At 41.2% G+C, this 17859-nt stretch overlaps 1 protein-coding gene across 4 annotated transcripts in view; it reads right to left on the minus strand.

The window, feature by feature from the left end:
• LOC115175751 (KH domain-containing, RNA-binding, signal transduction-associated protein 3) overlaps positions 1-17859 on the minus strand; it is a 154330-nt gene that overhangs the window by 39761 nt on the left and 96710 nt on the right. For all 4 annotated transcript variants that reach the window (XR_003872096.1, XM_029735225.1, XM_029735227.1 and 1 more), the window contains exons 4-6: positions 17439-17585; positions 15719-15861; positions 14614-14800 (exon numbers count right to left, since the gene is read on the minus strand). Coding sequence is in view for 3 of the 4 variants with exons in the window: in XM_029735225.1 (XP_029591085.1) it covers positions 14614-14800; positions 15719-15861; positions 17439-17585 (477 nt within the window). In the remaining variant the exon portion in view is untranslated. The remainder of the gene's footprint in view (positions 1-14613; positions 14801-15718; positions 15862-17438; positions 17586-17859) is intronic.

Raw genomic sequence — 17859 nt, forward strand, 5'->3', positions numbered from 1 at the left:
TATTGCTTGCCTACCGAACCCCCCCCCCCCCCTTCTATCTTGGGACTGCAAGGCCTGGCAGACTTCTGAATAATGTTGGTAGCTCATGTTGACCAGTAGTGTGTGCCACAGAAATGATTTGACTATAGCCACAAAGTTAAGTAAATTAGAAAGGGGGGGAGGATTTTGGGCAAGGCTATTTTCTTGCCTGCTGAAATTCTCCCCCTCTTCTATCTTGGGACTGCAAGGCCTGTTGTCTTTAAAAAAAATACAATGAAATAATAAAGTATTTGAAATGCTATACTGTTACTCATCTCTATTTGTAATCAATAAAGTGTTTCAAAAGCCTGTACTTGTATTAACATATATGTTCAGATCCTTCCTGAGAGAGAAGGGGTGTAATATCTACAGATGGGTGTGTGGTATCCTTCCTCACCCAACAAGATGTTACTTCTTGTGGGGTCTTTGCCTTGAAAGTAAGTATGAGAGTATAAGTAATGTACAATTAATCTACTGAAAATATACTCACTAAAAGGCAAAACAGAACTGTCAAATTATATTATAGCTGTGTCGTTGTATACTTGCGAATTATAATGTGTAACATAATGTTGTTGGGGAAAACCGAAATGCCCATCACATTTTTTCCCTAGTTTGCTGAATGTGTTCTGAAGGAGGAGTCGATTGTCTTTTCAAATACGGACAAATATGTTAACATCATGAGAGAAGAAATAGCAGTCACTCTCCTCCAAAACATTGGTATGTTCAATTTCTAATTCAATATAATTGTAGATTTAAAAAAAAACATTTATATGGATCTTTCAAGGTGATCTTTGATCCAACTTCTGACTAGATGGCCACTAAAACACATGCATTTAAAAATGTTGTTACAAGAAACCTATACTATTCCCTTGTTCCCTGTTCCATTTGCTCAGAAAGATACATGTAAAGATGTATAGACTACTTGACATCTGTGATGTTTTTGTGTTATTGTGTGATAATATTTGTATATTATTTTTATTTTCTTAAACATTAGAGCATCTTTCTAAAATAAATGTTTATGTTTCTTTATACTCTAATCTTTATACTCTAATCACACTACTGGTCAACATGAGCTACCAAAATGATTATGAAGTGTGCCAGGCCTTGCAGTCCCAAGACAGAAGGGGGATTTCTTCTGACCTGAAGATCACTGATGTCATGATTCAACCTCTATTTTTGTCCAAGTTCCCAGTTGTCTTGAAAGCACCATAGTACCTCACAAATGATTGAAATGACAGGCTACTTTGACACAGACAGATTGAGAATCTGAGTTCAATGAAAACGACCTTGTCTTGAATCCATCAATAGCCTATGCGTAGGTGTGTGGAGACATATTTTATGGTACAATATGAGGAGTAAATTATAGTCCTAAAAATGCTTTTCAGTTTCACTGACTCACCCAATGATGCGCAGCTCACTTGCTGGTGATGGAATATGCGGTCGTGCCAAAAGCCTCTCTATCTCTCTCTGTCTCTTGTTTTACTTTGTAAAACAATATTTAGAAGAGAAGTTGATCAAATATTTTGGTAGCTTACAGCTGACAGATTAGAGTCTTCTATTTTCAGCAGGAGCCATTTGCTTTCCATCATGTGTTTTCCCGAGATTATAAACTAATTGAAATATTGCGAAAGGCACGTTTTGTTTGGATGGTGTTTGTTTACTGACATATTTGCCACGCGTTCCAGACTGTAGGCTATGCCTTGTTATTGAGCTACACTCCACAGCTAGTCTAAAAGAAGCTATTTATACTCTGTGACTAAATTTGAGCCTTTCTAATGGTGTAGTAGGTTATTCTGAATGATGTCATTTCTTTCTGAACAGATAGCAGTAACTCTATAACTTTGGCAAATTTATTTTGATTCATCAGGCACGCCGCAGCTCCTCCAGAACCCTTTGCGTGCCTCTAATAATAAATGATAAAGTGCAGTGCTGGAGAGATGAGAGTTGCAGGCTCATGTCTGTCAGAGCAGAGAGAAGGTGAGAGATCATAGAAAGCAAATCTAATTTTAGTTATGTGAGAGATACGGGGGGGAGGGGCTGGAGAATTAACGCAGAGACAACTCAAATTAACTTTCATCGCTTTTATTCGAATTTTTACATTGCAAATAGTGACAATTATTTTTCATGCCACTGAGAGGCACCGGATCCGGCCAAATAAGTTCTGGAACGAAACAGTCCAAAACGGAGAGATGCCGGCAGGATTCGGCTCAAATTAAGCACGTTTTTTAAGTCAAAACTGTAACTAGGCCACTCAGGAACATTCAATGTCATCTTGGTAAGCAACTCCAGTGTATATTTGGCCTTGTGTTTTAGGTAATTGTCCTGCTGAAAGGTGAACTTGTCTCCTAGTGTCTGTTGGAAAGAAGATTGAACCATGTTTTCCTCTAGGATTCTTATCCTAAAAAACTCTCTAGTCCTTGCCGATGACAAGCATACCCATACATGATGCGGCCACCACCATGCTTGAAAAGATGAAGAGTGGTACACAGTGATGTGTTGTGTTGGATTTGCCACAACCATAACGCTTTGTATTCAGGACAGAAAGTTAATTTCTAAGTGTTACTTTAGCACCTTGTTGCAAACAGGATGCATGTTTTGGAATATTTTCATTCTGTAAAGACTTCCTTCTTTTCACTCTGTCATTTATGTTAGTATTGTGGAGTAATACTAACATAAATTATTTCTTATGAAAGCAATTAAACTCTGTATCTATTTTAAAGTTACCATTGGCCTCATGGTAAAATCCCTGAGCAGTTTCCTTCGTCTCCGGCAACTGAGTTAGGTAAGACGCCTGTATCTTTGTAGTGACTGGGTATATTGTGGAACAGGTCGAGAGCTTCAAGTTCCTCGATGGCACAACAACACCTCTTCCCGCTCAGTAACCTGAAAAGATTTGGCTTGGGCCCTCAGACAGCGTCACCATTGAGAGCATCTTGACTGGCTGATCACTGCTTGGTACGGTAACTGTTTGACATCCGACAGCAAGGTGCTACAGAGGGTAGTGCATACGGCCCAGTACATCACTAGGACCGAGCTCCCTGCCATCCAGGAACTCTAAACCAATCAGAGGAAGGCCCCAAAAAATGTCAAAGCCTCCAGTCACCCAAGTCATAGACTGTTCTCTCTGATACCGCACGGCAAGCGGTAACAATGAACCAAGTCTGGAACCAACAGGACCTTGAACAGCTTCTATCCCCAAGCCATAAGACTGTTAAATAGTTAGTGAAATAGTTAACCAATACTGTAGCTACCCGGAATATCCGCATTGACATTTTTGTCATCTCTTTTGACTCATCACATGCTGTTACTGTTAATTATCTACCCCGTTGCCGAGTCACTTTATCATAACCTATATGTACATATCTACCTCAACTACCTTGTACCCCTGCACATCGACTTGGAACTGGTACCTTGTCTATATAGCCAATTTACCGTTACTCGTTGTGTATTTATTCATTCTTTTATTATTATTATTTTTTTTCTATCTACTATTTCTCTTTAATTATTTTTCATTGTTGGAAAGTAAGTAAACGTTTCCCTGCTAGTCTACACCTGCTGTTTACCGAAGCATGTGACAAATACAATTTGATGCTTAAAACCTGTTGGGGCTAGGGGGCAGTATTTGCACGGCCGGATAAAAAACATACCCGATTTAAACTGGTTACTACTCTTGCCCAGAAACGAGAATATGCATATAATTAGTAGATTTGGATAGAAAACACTCTGAAGTTTCTGAAACTGTTTGAATGGTGTCTGTGAGTATAACAGAACTCATATGGCAGGCCAAAACCTGAGAAGATTCCATACAGGAAGTGCCCTGTCTGACAATTTGTTGTCCTTCTGTTGCATCTCTATCAAAAATACAGCATCTGTGCTGTAACATGACATTTTCTAAGGCTCCCATTGGCTCTCTAAAGCTGCCAGAAAGTGGAATGGGGTGTCTGCTGTCTCTGGGCAAAGTACAACAGCTCTGTTTGTGAGTGGTCAGCCTGGGGACAGTGAAACTGAGATGCGCAGTCACGAGAATTCTAAAAAAAAATATTTCAGCCTTTGAAGGAATACAACGTTGCCCGGTTGGAATATTATTGCTATTTTACGAGAAAAATAGCATAAAAATTTATTTTAAACAGCGTTTGACATGCTTCTAAGTACGGTAATGGAATATTTTGCATTTTTTTTGTCACGAAATGCGCTCGCGCATCACCCTTCGGATAGTGACCTGAACGCACGAACAAAACGGAGCTATTTGAATATAACTATGGATTATTTGCAACCAAAACAACATTTGTTGTTGAAGTAGAAGTCCTGGGAGTGCATTTTGATGAAGAACAGGAAAGGTAATCCAATTTTTCTAATAGTAATTCAGAGTTTAGTGAGTCCCAAACTTGGTGGGTGTCAAAATAGCTAGTCGTGATGGCCGAGCTACAGTCGTATGAAAAAGTTTGGGCACCCCTCTGAGGCTGCATAATAATTTACTCTGTCGTCACAGAAAATGATCACAGTGGCAGTCCATTCATTTTCTAATAAAAGCTAAGTACTAGGGTATTGTCCAGACAAAGATTTTTAGTGTAGCAATATTAAGTTGTATGAAATTAAATCAGATGTGAAAAATAGGCTATGGAAAAATTTGGGCACCCTTGTCATTCTGTTGATTTGAATACCTGTAACTACTTAGCACTGATTAATTGGAACACACAATTGGTTTGGTGAGCTCATTAAGCCTTGAACTTCATAGACAAGTGCATCCAATCATGAGAAAAGGTATTTAAGTTGGCCAATTGCAAGTTGTTGTTCTCTTTGACTCTCCTCTGAAGAGTGGCAACATGGGGGCCTCAAAACAACTCTCCAATGACCTGAAAACAAAGATTGTTCAACATTATGGTTTAGAGGAAGGCTACAAAAAGCTATCGCAGAGATGTAAGCTGTCAGTGTCCACTGTGAGGAACATAGTGAGGAAATGGAAGACCACAGGCACAGTTCTTGTTAAGGCCAGAAGTGGCAGGCCAAGTAAAATATCGGAGAGGCAAAGGCGAAGGATGGTGAGAACGGTCAAAAACAGCCCACAGACCACCTCCAAAGACCTACAACATCATCTTGCTGCAGATGGTGTCACTGTGCATCGTTCAACAATTCAGCGCACTTTGCACAAGGAGAAGCTGTATGGGAGAGTGATGCGGAAGAAGCCTTTTCTGCACATGCGCCACAGAGTCGCTTGAGGTATGCAAACGCACATTTGGACAAGCCAGCTTCATTTTGGAATAAGGTGCTGCGGACTGATGAAACAAAGATTTAGTTATTTGGTCATAACAAGGAACGTTATGCATGGCGGCAAAAGAACACAGCGTTCCAAGAAAAACACTTGCTACCCACAGTAAAATTTGGTGGGGCTTCCATCATGCTGTGGGGCTGTGTGGCCAGTGCCGGTACTGGGAATCTTGTTAAAGTTGAGGGTCGCATGGATTCCACTCAATATCAGCAAATTCTTGGGAATAATGTTGAAGAATCAGTCACAAAGTTGAAGTTACGCCGGGGCTAGATATTTCAACAAGACAAAAACCCAAAACACTGCTCAAAATCTACCTGGGCATTTATGCAGAGGAACAAGTACAATGTTCTGGAATGGTCATCCCAGTCCCCAGACCTGAATATCACTGAGAATCTGTGGGATGATTTGAAGCGGGCTGTCCATGCTCGGCAACCATCAAACCTAACTGAACTGGAGATGTTTTGGAAGGAGGAATGGTCCAAGATACTTTCATCCAGAATCCAGACACTCATTAGAGGCTATTGGAAGCGTCTAGAGGCTGTTATTTTAGCAAAAGGAGGCTCAACTAAATATTGATGTGATTTTTCTATTGGGGTGCCCAAATTTATGCACCTGTCTAATTTTGTTTTGATGCATATTGCACATTTTCTGTTAATCCAATAAACCTAATTTCACTAATGAAATATTACTGTGTCCATCAGTTATTTGATAGATCAAAATGAAATTGCTGATCCAAACACCCAATTATTTATAAATGGAAATCATGAAAATTGTCAGGGGTGTCCAAACTTTTTCATGCGACTGTATGTCCTCAGAATATTGCAAAATGTGCTTTTGCCAAAAAGCTATTTTAAAATCTGACATAGCGATTGCATAAAGGAGTTCTGTATCTATAATTCTTCAAATAATTATTATGTTTTTTGTGAACGTTTATCATGAGTAATTTAGTAAATTTACCGGAAGTTTTCGGTGGGTATGCTAGTTCTGAACATCACATGCTAATGTAAAAAGCTGGTTTTTGATATAAATATGAACTTGATTGAACAAAACATGCATGTATTGTATAACATAATGTCCTAGGAGTGTCATCTGATGAAGATCATAAAAGGTTAGTGCTGCATTTAGCTGTGGTTTTGGTTTTTGTGACATATATGCTTGCTTTGAAAATGGCTGTGTGATTATTTTTGGCAGGGTACTCTCCTGACATAATCTAATCTTTTGCTTTCGCTGTAAAGCCTTTCTGAAATCGGACAATGTGGTTAGATTAACGAGAGTCTTGTCGTTAAAATGGTGTAAAATAGTCATATGTTTGAGAAATTGAAGTTATAGCATTTTTGAGGTATTTGTATTTCGCGCCACGCGATTCCACTGGCTGTTGACTAGGGTGGGACGGATATTCAATGTCTGCTGTTTTTAATACGTGCCCTTCTTTGCGAACCATTGGAAAACCTCCCTGGTTTTTGTGCAGTGGAGTGTATTCATGGATGCCAAGGGAAGCCAGGCTTCTCCCCAAAAAATCCTATAAAAAATATAATTTATCTTTCGTCTCTCTGTGCGTCTCTCTGTGTTTCAAAATGTTCCTTCAATTCGCAAGAGGCTGAATGTATCTCACCGGAGACGGAGTCAGCATCCGAGTGAGCAAAACAGTGTCCTTCTGTCTCTGTATGTTAAGCCCATCTATCGGATTCTGTATGATATTATTTCCACCCATAGCAATGAATGCAGGGGATGCCAGCAAGCATTTGGCCACCCTTGATAAAAAGGTAATAGCCAATCAGAGTTGAGCTAAACTGAGTGAGCTCAACTGTGAATGGTCCTGGCGCACCCCAAAAAAAGTGTCAAGGGAAGCCAGTTTGGATTTGGCTTCACACCAATAGCCAAACATTATTGACAGAAAAACTTGAATTGTTGCATCTTGTTGTGTTGTTCTCTTCCGGTGGCTAGCTAGAATTAGCTATGGTTGGAGATAGGGATTGGGACTTTTGGTTTTACTTAATTCTTCATACTGGCCAATGATTATAACGGTGATTCTGATCCAACCATTAATTCATACATTGTTGTTGTGCCCCTGGCCTGAGAGGATGTAAGTTCAATATGTAGCTAGATGTAGTAGGCTAATGTTATGTCACGACTTCCGCCGAAGTTGGCCCTTCTCCTTGTTCGGGCGGCATTCGGCGGTGGACGTCACCGGCTTGCTAGTTACCACCGATCTATGTTTCCCTGTTCGTTTTGTTTTGTCTTTATTATACACACCTGTTTATGATTCCCTGATTATGTTCATTATTTAACCCTCTGCCTTCCCTGTTTGTCTTGTCCGTGATTGTTTCCTGTTTCTCCCAACCATGTTATTTTTCTGTGGGAGAAGTTTATGGAAGTTTTGAGTAAAACGTTTTGTTTGCACTCATCCTTGTGTCCTGCGCCTGACTCCACTACTTCTCTAACGAAAGTGTTACAGTTAACTAACTGGCTCATCATTGCCAATGAAAGGAAGTTAGACTAGTGAGCAAGGATTATAGCCAGGTATAGCTAGGACAACTTAAACTAAAAGTGTGTACTGTATGGCACAGTGTGTGTGTGTGTGTGTGTGTGTGTAGACCGTTAGGGGAACATGAAAGAGGGGAGGATGGCATTGGCATTTCAACATGTTTTTTCTACTTATTTACAAAACTAACCCACTTGCATTGCGCAACACACGCATGCACACGCACACACACACACACACACACAAACACAAACACAAACACACACACACACTCATAAACATAAATCAGTACCATGGACAGCCACATAATATTTAGCTTATTTTGATTAGACTAAATTGTTTTTGGAATCTGTTAGTTGTCACTGTATTAGACTAAGCAGAGGTGATTTGATGACGAAATGTTGAAATGGTGCTGGAATAGTGGAGGCAGCTCTGGTTTTCTTCGCCACTTGCGATAACGCTCAGGTGTTCTAAATCAGTAGTTGTTTAGTAGTTCGTAAAGGTTAGAAACATTAACTTGCTTGATCATGCTGTAGGTCATGTAACTGTTTTTTACATGCAATATGCTTTGTGGATTCCACCGGACAGATGTTGCTCTCCGGTTTTGTGATGAAACAAAGGGGTGGTTGAATTTAGTCTTCTTATTGTCTTGACCTTAGACCTATATATCACGGTGGCATGGCATATGAACTAACAGGTTATAGAGCAAACAACGCAATTATAAAATTACTTTTTGTTCCTGTCTTGGCTTCCCCAGTGATTTTACCCACTCACCGCTACTGTCTTTGTGGTTGAATCTGTGCTTGAAATTCACTGCTCGACTGAGGAACCTTACAGATAATTGTATGTGTGAGGTACAGAGATAGTGTAGTCATTTTAAAATCATGTTAAACAATATTATTGCACACAGAGTGAGTCCATGCAACTTATTATGTGACTTGATAAGCACATTTTTACTCCTGAATTTATTTAAGCTTGCAATAACAAAGGGGTTGAATACTGATTGACTCAAATACATTTTTATTTATTTATTTGTAAACATTTCTAAAAATACAACTCCACTTTGACATTGTGGGGTATTGTGTGTAGATGAGTGACACACAATCTCAATTTAATAAATGTTTAATTCAGGCTGTAACACAACAAAATGTGGAAAAAGTCAAGCGGTGTGAATACTTCCTGAAGGCTCCGAATGTGTTCTTCTGTTTAACATGAGACACTACTAATGTCCCAAATAGCCCCTATCCCATATATAGTGCACCATTTTGTGGACCCATAGGAACTCAGATGGAACTCATGTGTTTGAGTTCGAGGCCTGTGATGTGACTGAGGCCTGCACCATAGATTATGGACAGGAAATAAACGATAACTCATGAAGACGGTATGAGATATGAGCTTGTAGCAGTATTTCCGTCACCAGGCATCACCCTGGGAATGACTTCGCTGTCACTACGGTTTAACAAGAAAGCTCTCCACTCTCTGTCTCTGTCTCTCCCTACACGACACTGTGTGCTATCCTTTCACTCTACCGTCTCCTTACACCACATAAACCCTTCACTGTCCGTCTCCTCACATTCTTCATCTACACCTTTCTCGTTATCAGTCCAAATTGAAATGACAAGTGTTTCTGATTCCTGGTGAATGGTAAGAAATTGGTAGCAGGCAGAATAATCACAATCATATTACTACTAATTCCTCTCCAATGGGCTGACAGGCAGGTCGGGAACAGGTTCCTTACGGCCTTGTGAGCGTCCGTGTGTGCGTGCACGAGTGTGTTTGTGTGGGTGCGTGTGTATGTGTGTGGCATATGAAATATATGGAATGAGATTTAGATGCAATTACTGTATTGTGTAATCATCCTCAGACTGCAAGGCAAATAATATCATTTATAATTTTGTTTTATAAAAATTAGATTCCCCAATAATCTGATATCACTACTTACTGTTCTTATCAAATCACTGATATAAGATAGAGGTAATGATTCAGCATAGTAAAGCCACTGAATTCTGAAAGTAATTGAATCACCAAAACAAAAACGTTGTAACTCCAGAATGCTCCATACAGTACGTCAGGGTTCCCCAATAGGTGACCCACGGGGGAAAAAATGTCTGCCTTTATTTTCTTAGCAAAAAAGAATATACAGTTGAAGTCGGAAGTTTACATACACCTTAGCCAAATACATTTAAACAATTCCTGACATTTAATCCTAGTAAAAACGCCCTGTCTTAGGTCAGTTAGGATCACCACTTTATTTTAAGAATGTGAAATGTCAGAATAATAGTAGAGAGAATGATTTATTTCAGCTTTTCTTTCTTTCATCACATTCCCAGTGGGTCAGAAGTTTACATACACTCAATTAGTATTTGGTAGCAGTGCCTTTATATTGTTTAACTTGGGTTAAACGTTTCGGGTAGCCTTCCACAACCTTCCCACAATAAGTTGTGTGAATTTTGGCCCATTACTCCTGTCAGAGCTGGTGTAACTGAGTCAGGTTTGTAAGCCTCCTTGCTCGCACACACTTTTTCAGTTCTGCCCACAAATTTTCAATAGGATTGAGGTTAGGGCTTTGTGATGGCCACTCCAATACCTTGACTTTGTTGTCCTTAAGCCATTTTGCCACAACTTTGGAAGTATGCTTGGGGTCATTGTCCGTTTGGAAGACCCATTTGTGACCAAGCTTTAACTTCCTGACTGATGTCTTGAGATGTTGCTTCAATATATCCACCTAATTTTCCTTCCTCATGACGCCATCTATTTTGTGAAGTGCACCAGCCCCTCCTGTAGCAAAGCAACCCCACAACATGATTCTGCCACCCCCATGCTTCACGTTTGGGATGGTGTTCATCGGTTTGCAAGCGTCCCCCTTTTTCATACAAACATAATGATGGTCATTATGGCCAAACAGTTCTATTTTTGTTTCATCAGACCAGAGGACATTTCTCCAAAAAGTATGATCTTTGTCCCCATGTGCAGTTGCAAACCGTAGTCTGGCTTTTTTATGGCGGTTTTGGAGCAGTGGCTTCTTCCTTGCTGAGCGGCCTTTCAGGTTATGTCGATATAGGACTCGTTTTACTGTGGATATAAATTATTTTGTACCTGTTTCCTCGAGCATCTTCACAAGGTCCTTTGCTGTTGTTCTCGGATTGGTTTGCACTTTTCGCACCAAAGTACGTTCATCTCTAAGAGACTGAATGCGTCTCCTTCCTGAGCGGTATGACGGCTGCGTGGTCCCATGGTGTTTATACTTGCGTGCTATTGTTTGTACAGATGAACATGGTACCTTCAGGCGTTTGGAAATTGCTCCCAAGGATGAACCAGACTTGTGGAGGTCTACAATTTGTTTCTGAATTCTTGGCTGATTTCTTTTGATTTTCCCATGATGTCTGAAGCTGGAGACTCATATCTCCCTCACTAACTATAAGCACCAGCTGTCAGAGCAGCTCACAGATCACTGCACCTGTACACAGCCCATCTGTAAATAGCCCATCCAACTACCTCATCCCCCATACTGTTATTTATTTTATTTATTTTGCTCCTTTGCACCCCATTATGTCTACTTGCACACTCATCTTCTGCACATCTATCACTCCAGTGTTTAATTGCTATATTGTAATTATTTTGCCACTATGGCCTATTTATTGCCTCACCTCCCTTATCCTACCTCATTTGCACATACTGTATATAGACCTTTTCCATTGAATTATTGACTGCATGTTTGTTTATACCATGTGTAACTCTGTTGTTGTTGTTTGTGTCGCACTGCTTTCCTTTATCTTGGCCAGGTCGCAGTTGTAAATGAGAACTTGTTCTCAACTTGCCTACCTGGTTAAATAAAGGTGAAATATATATATTTTTTAAATGTTAAGCAAAGAGGCACTGAGTTTGAAGGTAGGCCTTGAAATACATCCACAGGTACACCTCCAATTGACTCAAATTATGTCAATTCGCCTCTCAGAAGCTTCTAAGCTGTTTAAATGCGCAATCAACTTAGTGTATGTAAACTTCTGACCCACTGGAATTGTGATACAATTATAAGTGAAATAATCTGTCTGTAAACAATTGTTGGAAAAATGACTTGTGTCATGCACGAAGTAGATGTCCTAACCGACTTGCCAAAACTATAGTTTGATAACAAGAAATTTGTGGAGTGGTTGAAAAACGAGTTTTAATGACTCCAACCTAAGTGCATGTAAACTTCTGACTTCAACTGTACATTTAATGTGTTCCTTTTTTCTAAGTGATTTTAATTTGGGAAATCTGTTACCAAGTATTCCCATGCATAAATAGTAGGTATATAATGGTTCAAATGTTTAATATATTAGGGTATCGGTCCGCGGGACCCCAAACCGATTCAAATGAAGCATGGATCGGTAAGAAGACCAATTGAAATGTTTTTTTCTCATATATTTTTTTTGTGGCTCATTCAGAAAATACCTATAATCTTTCCTGACTGAATCGATTCGTCCTCTCCTTCAGCCTATCAAACTTTTGGGTCATTGTTACCAAATGCTCTGTAGGAAATTCTGTTTTACCGGCAGAGCTGTGTAGGCTCCCTGAGTGGACACAACTCACATCTTACTGACTGCACATTTAACTGCTGATTGGGGCTTTCGATTGGCAGATTCACCATGCAAAATATTTTTGGTAGTTCTGCTTTAAACAGTCAGTGCATTTGGTCATTTTTACATTAACAGGGTAATGGTGTACTTTCATAAAAAGAACCACAATCATTTTTGCCAGATGCACCGGTCAGAATGAGAGAAGAGAGCAGCTCTCGTCCTTAAAATTCCAAACAATCAAAACCATTCGCTTTTGAGACGGCTTTGAAATACAAAGCTGTGTTATATCACTTGGCTTTGAATGTAATAGCTCATTTCTAAAGATAAATATTGACATATAACTAGCTCAATACATGTTCATCTGCTACATGACAAGTTAATCAGTGGGTGATGAGGACTTCAAATAAAAATTGGGGTGACAAAAACAAATTGCCCCCCCTAATCTGATAGTGGAAGATGCTTACTCTACCCTATGGCTCACCTCACCTACACACACACACACACACACACACACACACACACACACACACACACACACACACACACAGTGCCACTCAGCTCAGAGAAGTCAGCTCAGACAGGTCCAGCACCTGAGCTCCACCACTATCAGATATTAATTCAGAATGGAATGAATATCTGATAACAACTGTTAGTGCATTGAATCATATCGCATCGAACCGAATCTCGTCGATTCGTTACAGTAATCATATCGTACCAAATCGTTTTAAACTAAAAGTATCATTCCTGTATCGTGTGGGAGCACATGTATCTAGATATTGTGCTGGTAAGGAGAGATAAACATCCCTAGTAAACAGAGAGGTATATGTGATCGCATCACAATGTAATCAAGGTTTGAAATTATTCTGTCAAATACTACATCTGCTTTGGCTTCTTGAGGTCAGTCTGCAGTGTACAAATTATGTATTAATATCTCCCGGCCCCCTAACCATCCGCTCAAGAAAAAAATCGGCCCGTGGCTGAATGTAATTAGAGACCCCTGCAGTAGGTGATATATTGTAATGTTAACTTCTCTAAAACATGCTGGATAAACAAAACATGGCTTCAAGCCCTTGGGCTGAGCCAGACTGTCTGTAGACAAGGTGAAACCTGGAAGAATGAGACAGGAAGTATGAGCAAGAAATACATCTCCTCCTCAGCAGTCATTTCATAGAAAACTACAAGAGTCTATTTGTTAGCATCGCTCAATGACAACAACAACGAAACAGTAGGTGTGTGTAGAACCAACCCTCTCAGACGATGGAGAGTAGTGGAGCTCATTCAGTCTGTAATTCACAGCGATATGGTGAAAACTGATCATCAGCCAGATGTCTGTGGTGCTCGCCCTCCCAGATCCCCAGGTGTGTGTGTGTGTGTGTGTGTGTGTGTGTGTGTGTGTGTGTGTGTGTGTGTGTGTGTGTGTGTGTGTGTGTGTGTGCGTCTGGGGAGCCAGTTTACCACTGTGACAATGATGTCAAGCAGCTGGTCCAGTCGTGGCTCTCTACCATTTGTTCTCTACGACCTCCACCCATTCTAACTGCAGACCTCCACCCATTCTAACTGCAGACCTCCACCCATTCTAACTGCAGACCTCCACCCATTCTAACTGCAGACCTCCGCCCATTCTATCTGCAGACCTCCACCCATTCTATCTGCAGACCTCCACCCATTCTATCTGCAGACCTCCACCCATTCTATCTGCAGACCTCCACCCATTCTAACTGCAGACCTCCACCCATTCTAACTGCAGACCTCCACCCATTCTAACTGCAGACCTCCACTCATTCTAACTGCAGACCTCCATATAAACCTGTCAGGTGTGGTTAGCTATGGTCTGGCAGGAAACTCATCCAACAGAGGCAACCTACTCTCCTCCTCTCATCCTCTCCTCCCCCTCCTCCGCTCCTCCCCTCCCCCTTCTATTCTACCGTACCCCTCTCTGCTAAATATGCTGGGTTGGTGCAGCGTCCCTGAGGACCTGCTGTGACAGTAAGGTGGGAGGTAGAAGGAAGGAGGGAGTCCTCCTTGGCATGTGTACAAAGGGGTCTGACTCTGGGTTTAATATACAGTGTCTCTGCCAGCTGTTCATATTTCAACAGGGCTCCCTCCAGACTGGACAGGTAAACTAGCATACCATAACAGCTACCAGTGAAATCCCCTCTGTTTTGATATTACCAAGAGGACACCTGTATACAGACACAATGTGTGTGTGTGTGTGTGTGTGTGTGTGTGTGTGCGTGCCAGCGTACATATATGAAAACACATGTCCTTCTTATTGTGTAAATACTCACATATTCCCCATATGTGTCCTGTGCTACGGGTGGTGGTGGTCTGTACCCCGCGGACGGGGGAGCCCCTCGTGCTCTTGGTGCTGGCACGCCCCTCCCTCGGGCGGATGGTACCCGGCTGGGGGGTGCCCCTCTCGGTGCTGCTCCACGGGGGACGGCTGCGTGGGGAGGGGGAACACCTCCTCGACTCCTACCACAGGGGACAATTGCAGGCTTCGTCTCAAATGGCACCCTATTCCCTGTATAGTGCAATGTTTTTGACCACAGCCCTATGGCTTAAGTGGACCAAGAGACTGTCACCAATATACCTATGCAATTCAGACATATACTGAATTAAACAATCACATTATTGTTAGTGAATATGTGGTTTATATATCTGACTGTAAATCTCGCTGCCTGCAGGACTTTTTTCTTATCTCACTCATATTAGGCATGCTAAATGCTAATTACTGTCTAATTTAAAACCGATCCAATTATATTCCCTCTCAGAGCAATACAAACATCTCTTCATCTAATTGAGGAAGCTTTTACAAACACAAGCAACAAACATACTCTGTATTTCATTTGAAAGTCTAAGAGCCACACAACATGCATACTATGAAATATTTTAATGGCAATGACAATTTGAGTATTATTTTAAGTTATCTGGGGAGTTACATCTTAAAGAGAGTACAGCAGGACAGATACATACAAAAATGTATTCGAATTTCAATAGTTCTCAACTTTGTATTGTGTATCGTTTGGGCCGTATAGTGTATTTTCCCCCCATTGGTATTACAAAGCAGAGTTTTGAATTGAATGTACTAAAACGCAGACACTTATATACGCTCTGTAATTCTGTCATTCATTTTAGTTATGGTAATAATTGCATTTCAGGAATTTCAGGCTGTGGGAATGAGTCCTAGTCTAAGAATGCTCTCCCATTTGGAATAGCATCTCTGGAATGGGGTCTATGTATCTGTCTATGAAAATCAGGATATTGCTTCATGTGTCCATCAACATCACACAAACCCTTACCCCACACCAAACACAAAAGTGAATACATACACCAACACACATGCATGAATGCACACACACACACCCACACACCCAGGTTGGCAGTAGGTACCTGATGGGTCCTGGGGCAGGTGTCCCTCTACCCCGTGCTGCAGGTAGTTTGCCCCTCACCGCTGGCACCTTGGCATCCTCTGAGCCACCATTCAGGTACGTTAGCTCCTGCAGCTGCGCCTGTCGGATCTCATCATTGTAATCCTGCACACACACCCACACACACCCTTTTAATTACAGCGTATTAAATTACGCCTTTATCTCCAGGGTTACAGCCCTGTAGGAATATCTAATTAATGTACTTTACAGTGCTGCTGTGACCAACCGGTGTGTGTGTGTGTGTGTGTGTGTGTGTGTGTGTGTGTGTGTGTGTGTGTGTGTGTGTGTGTGTGTGTGATGTTGCCGTGACCGCTGCTCCTCAGGCAGAGCAACACACTCCTGATCCCCCGTTGATAAAACCCAGGAACACCATTTGTGTCTTTATCGTCGAACACAGTCGTCTTCGCCGCTCAATGGAACGTAGCAATTAATATGGAAATCAGCGTTTAATCATACTGCCATGGAGACGATTGTCTTCTGTCTCCTCCATATCAACACATCACTGTGTATTTGTGAGGGAAATTAAAAGATGTAATTAATGACCGGAAATAAATCATCATGGCTCAGAATGAGACTGGAAATATTACACATAAAAGCATGGGATGTAGAGATCCTACTATCCTTCCATAAAAGCATGGGATGTAGAGATCCTACTATCCTTCCATAATAGCATGGGATGTAGAGATCCTACTATCCTTCCATAATAGCATGGGATGTAGAGATCCTACTATCCTTCCATAATAGCATGGGATGGAGAGATCCTACTATCCTTCCATAATAGCATGGGATGTAGAGATCCTACTATCCTTCCATAATAGCATGGGATAAATCAGTCATCCATAATACATGGAGTAAGAGTAAATAAGCCTGATGCATGGGAGTTCCAGAGAGAGTTAGGCTGTGCTGAGTGCTTCCTGTCTGACTATGTTACTCTGCTATTCAGCTTAGTCAGCTATCCCCATGACTTCCCTTCTCTCACAGGGGCGTGCATCCAATCAGACAACCCAGAGTCTGTTACTGATTCAGCTGCTTCAGCCGGCTGACTGGTTGTAACTGGACTGGACCAGACTAGACTTCTGCCACTTATTACTATGGTATATCCTTAATTATAAACTGGGTGGTTCGAGACCTGAATGCAGATTGGCTGAAAGCCGAAGTATATGAGACCGTCAACCACATGTATGACAAAACATTTTTTTTTACTGTTCTAATTACGTTGGTAACCAGTTTATAATAGCAATAAGGCACCTCTGGAGCTTGTGGCTAAGGTTGCGTTGCGTCGTGCCTAAGAACAGCCCTTAGCCGCGGTATATTGGCCATATACCACACCCCCTCGTGCCTTATTGCTTAATAAGTATACCATGTGTATGACAAAACATTCATTTCTACTGCTCTAATTACATTGGTAATCCGTTTAAAATAGCAAAAAGGGCAGTATCCAGCCTCTCCGCGTTGCGTCGTGATTAAGAACAGCCCTTAGCCATGGTATGTTGGCCCTATACCACACCCCCTCGGGCCTTATTGCTTAACTGTACTATTTGGGTGTTCAGTGTGGACACAGGCACATAGTCTAGACATATGTTGGACAAAAGAAGCAGAGTAGCTAGCTAGCTGTTGTATTTTGTTGATATGTTGTAAGAGAACAGGGTAAGAGTAATGAGTGTGTGGGTGTCAGTACGCACCGGTATGAGGAACTTCTTGATCTCCTCCAGTGCATGACCCATCCTATTGTAGGCCTCTGCAGGGGGAGCGAACACTTCTATGAGGACATGGAGGTCCTCGTTCAGGTGCTGATATTTGGCCTCTCCGCTCTTCCGTAGCTCTTCCTCCTGGTGGAAGAAAAATCAATGAAGTATATTAATAAAGCCCTCTTTACACCTGAAGTTGTCGCAAAGTGTTGTAACTCGGTCTATTATAAAGTCACCTCAGTTACTCCTCACAGTTAATATCATCCACACAGGATCAGCAAGACTGATCCAGCTAATCTGTTTGACTTGATTATTGAATTTAATTAGGACTGTCAGAGGTAATCAGTTAGCTCCAATTTAAGTGCACAAATTATTTACATTGTGATGAATCGCATTGTCTGAAAGCATTCAAAAT

Source organism: Salmo trutta, chromosome 36 (genome assembly GCF_901001165.1).
Source record: "Salmo trutta chromosome 36, fSalTru1.1, whole genome shotgun sequence".
In the NCBI taxonomy this organism is placed as follows: Eukaryota; Metazoa; Chordata; class Actinopteri; order Salmoniformes; family Salmonidae; genus Salmo; species Salmo trutta.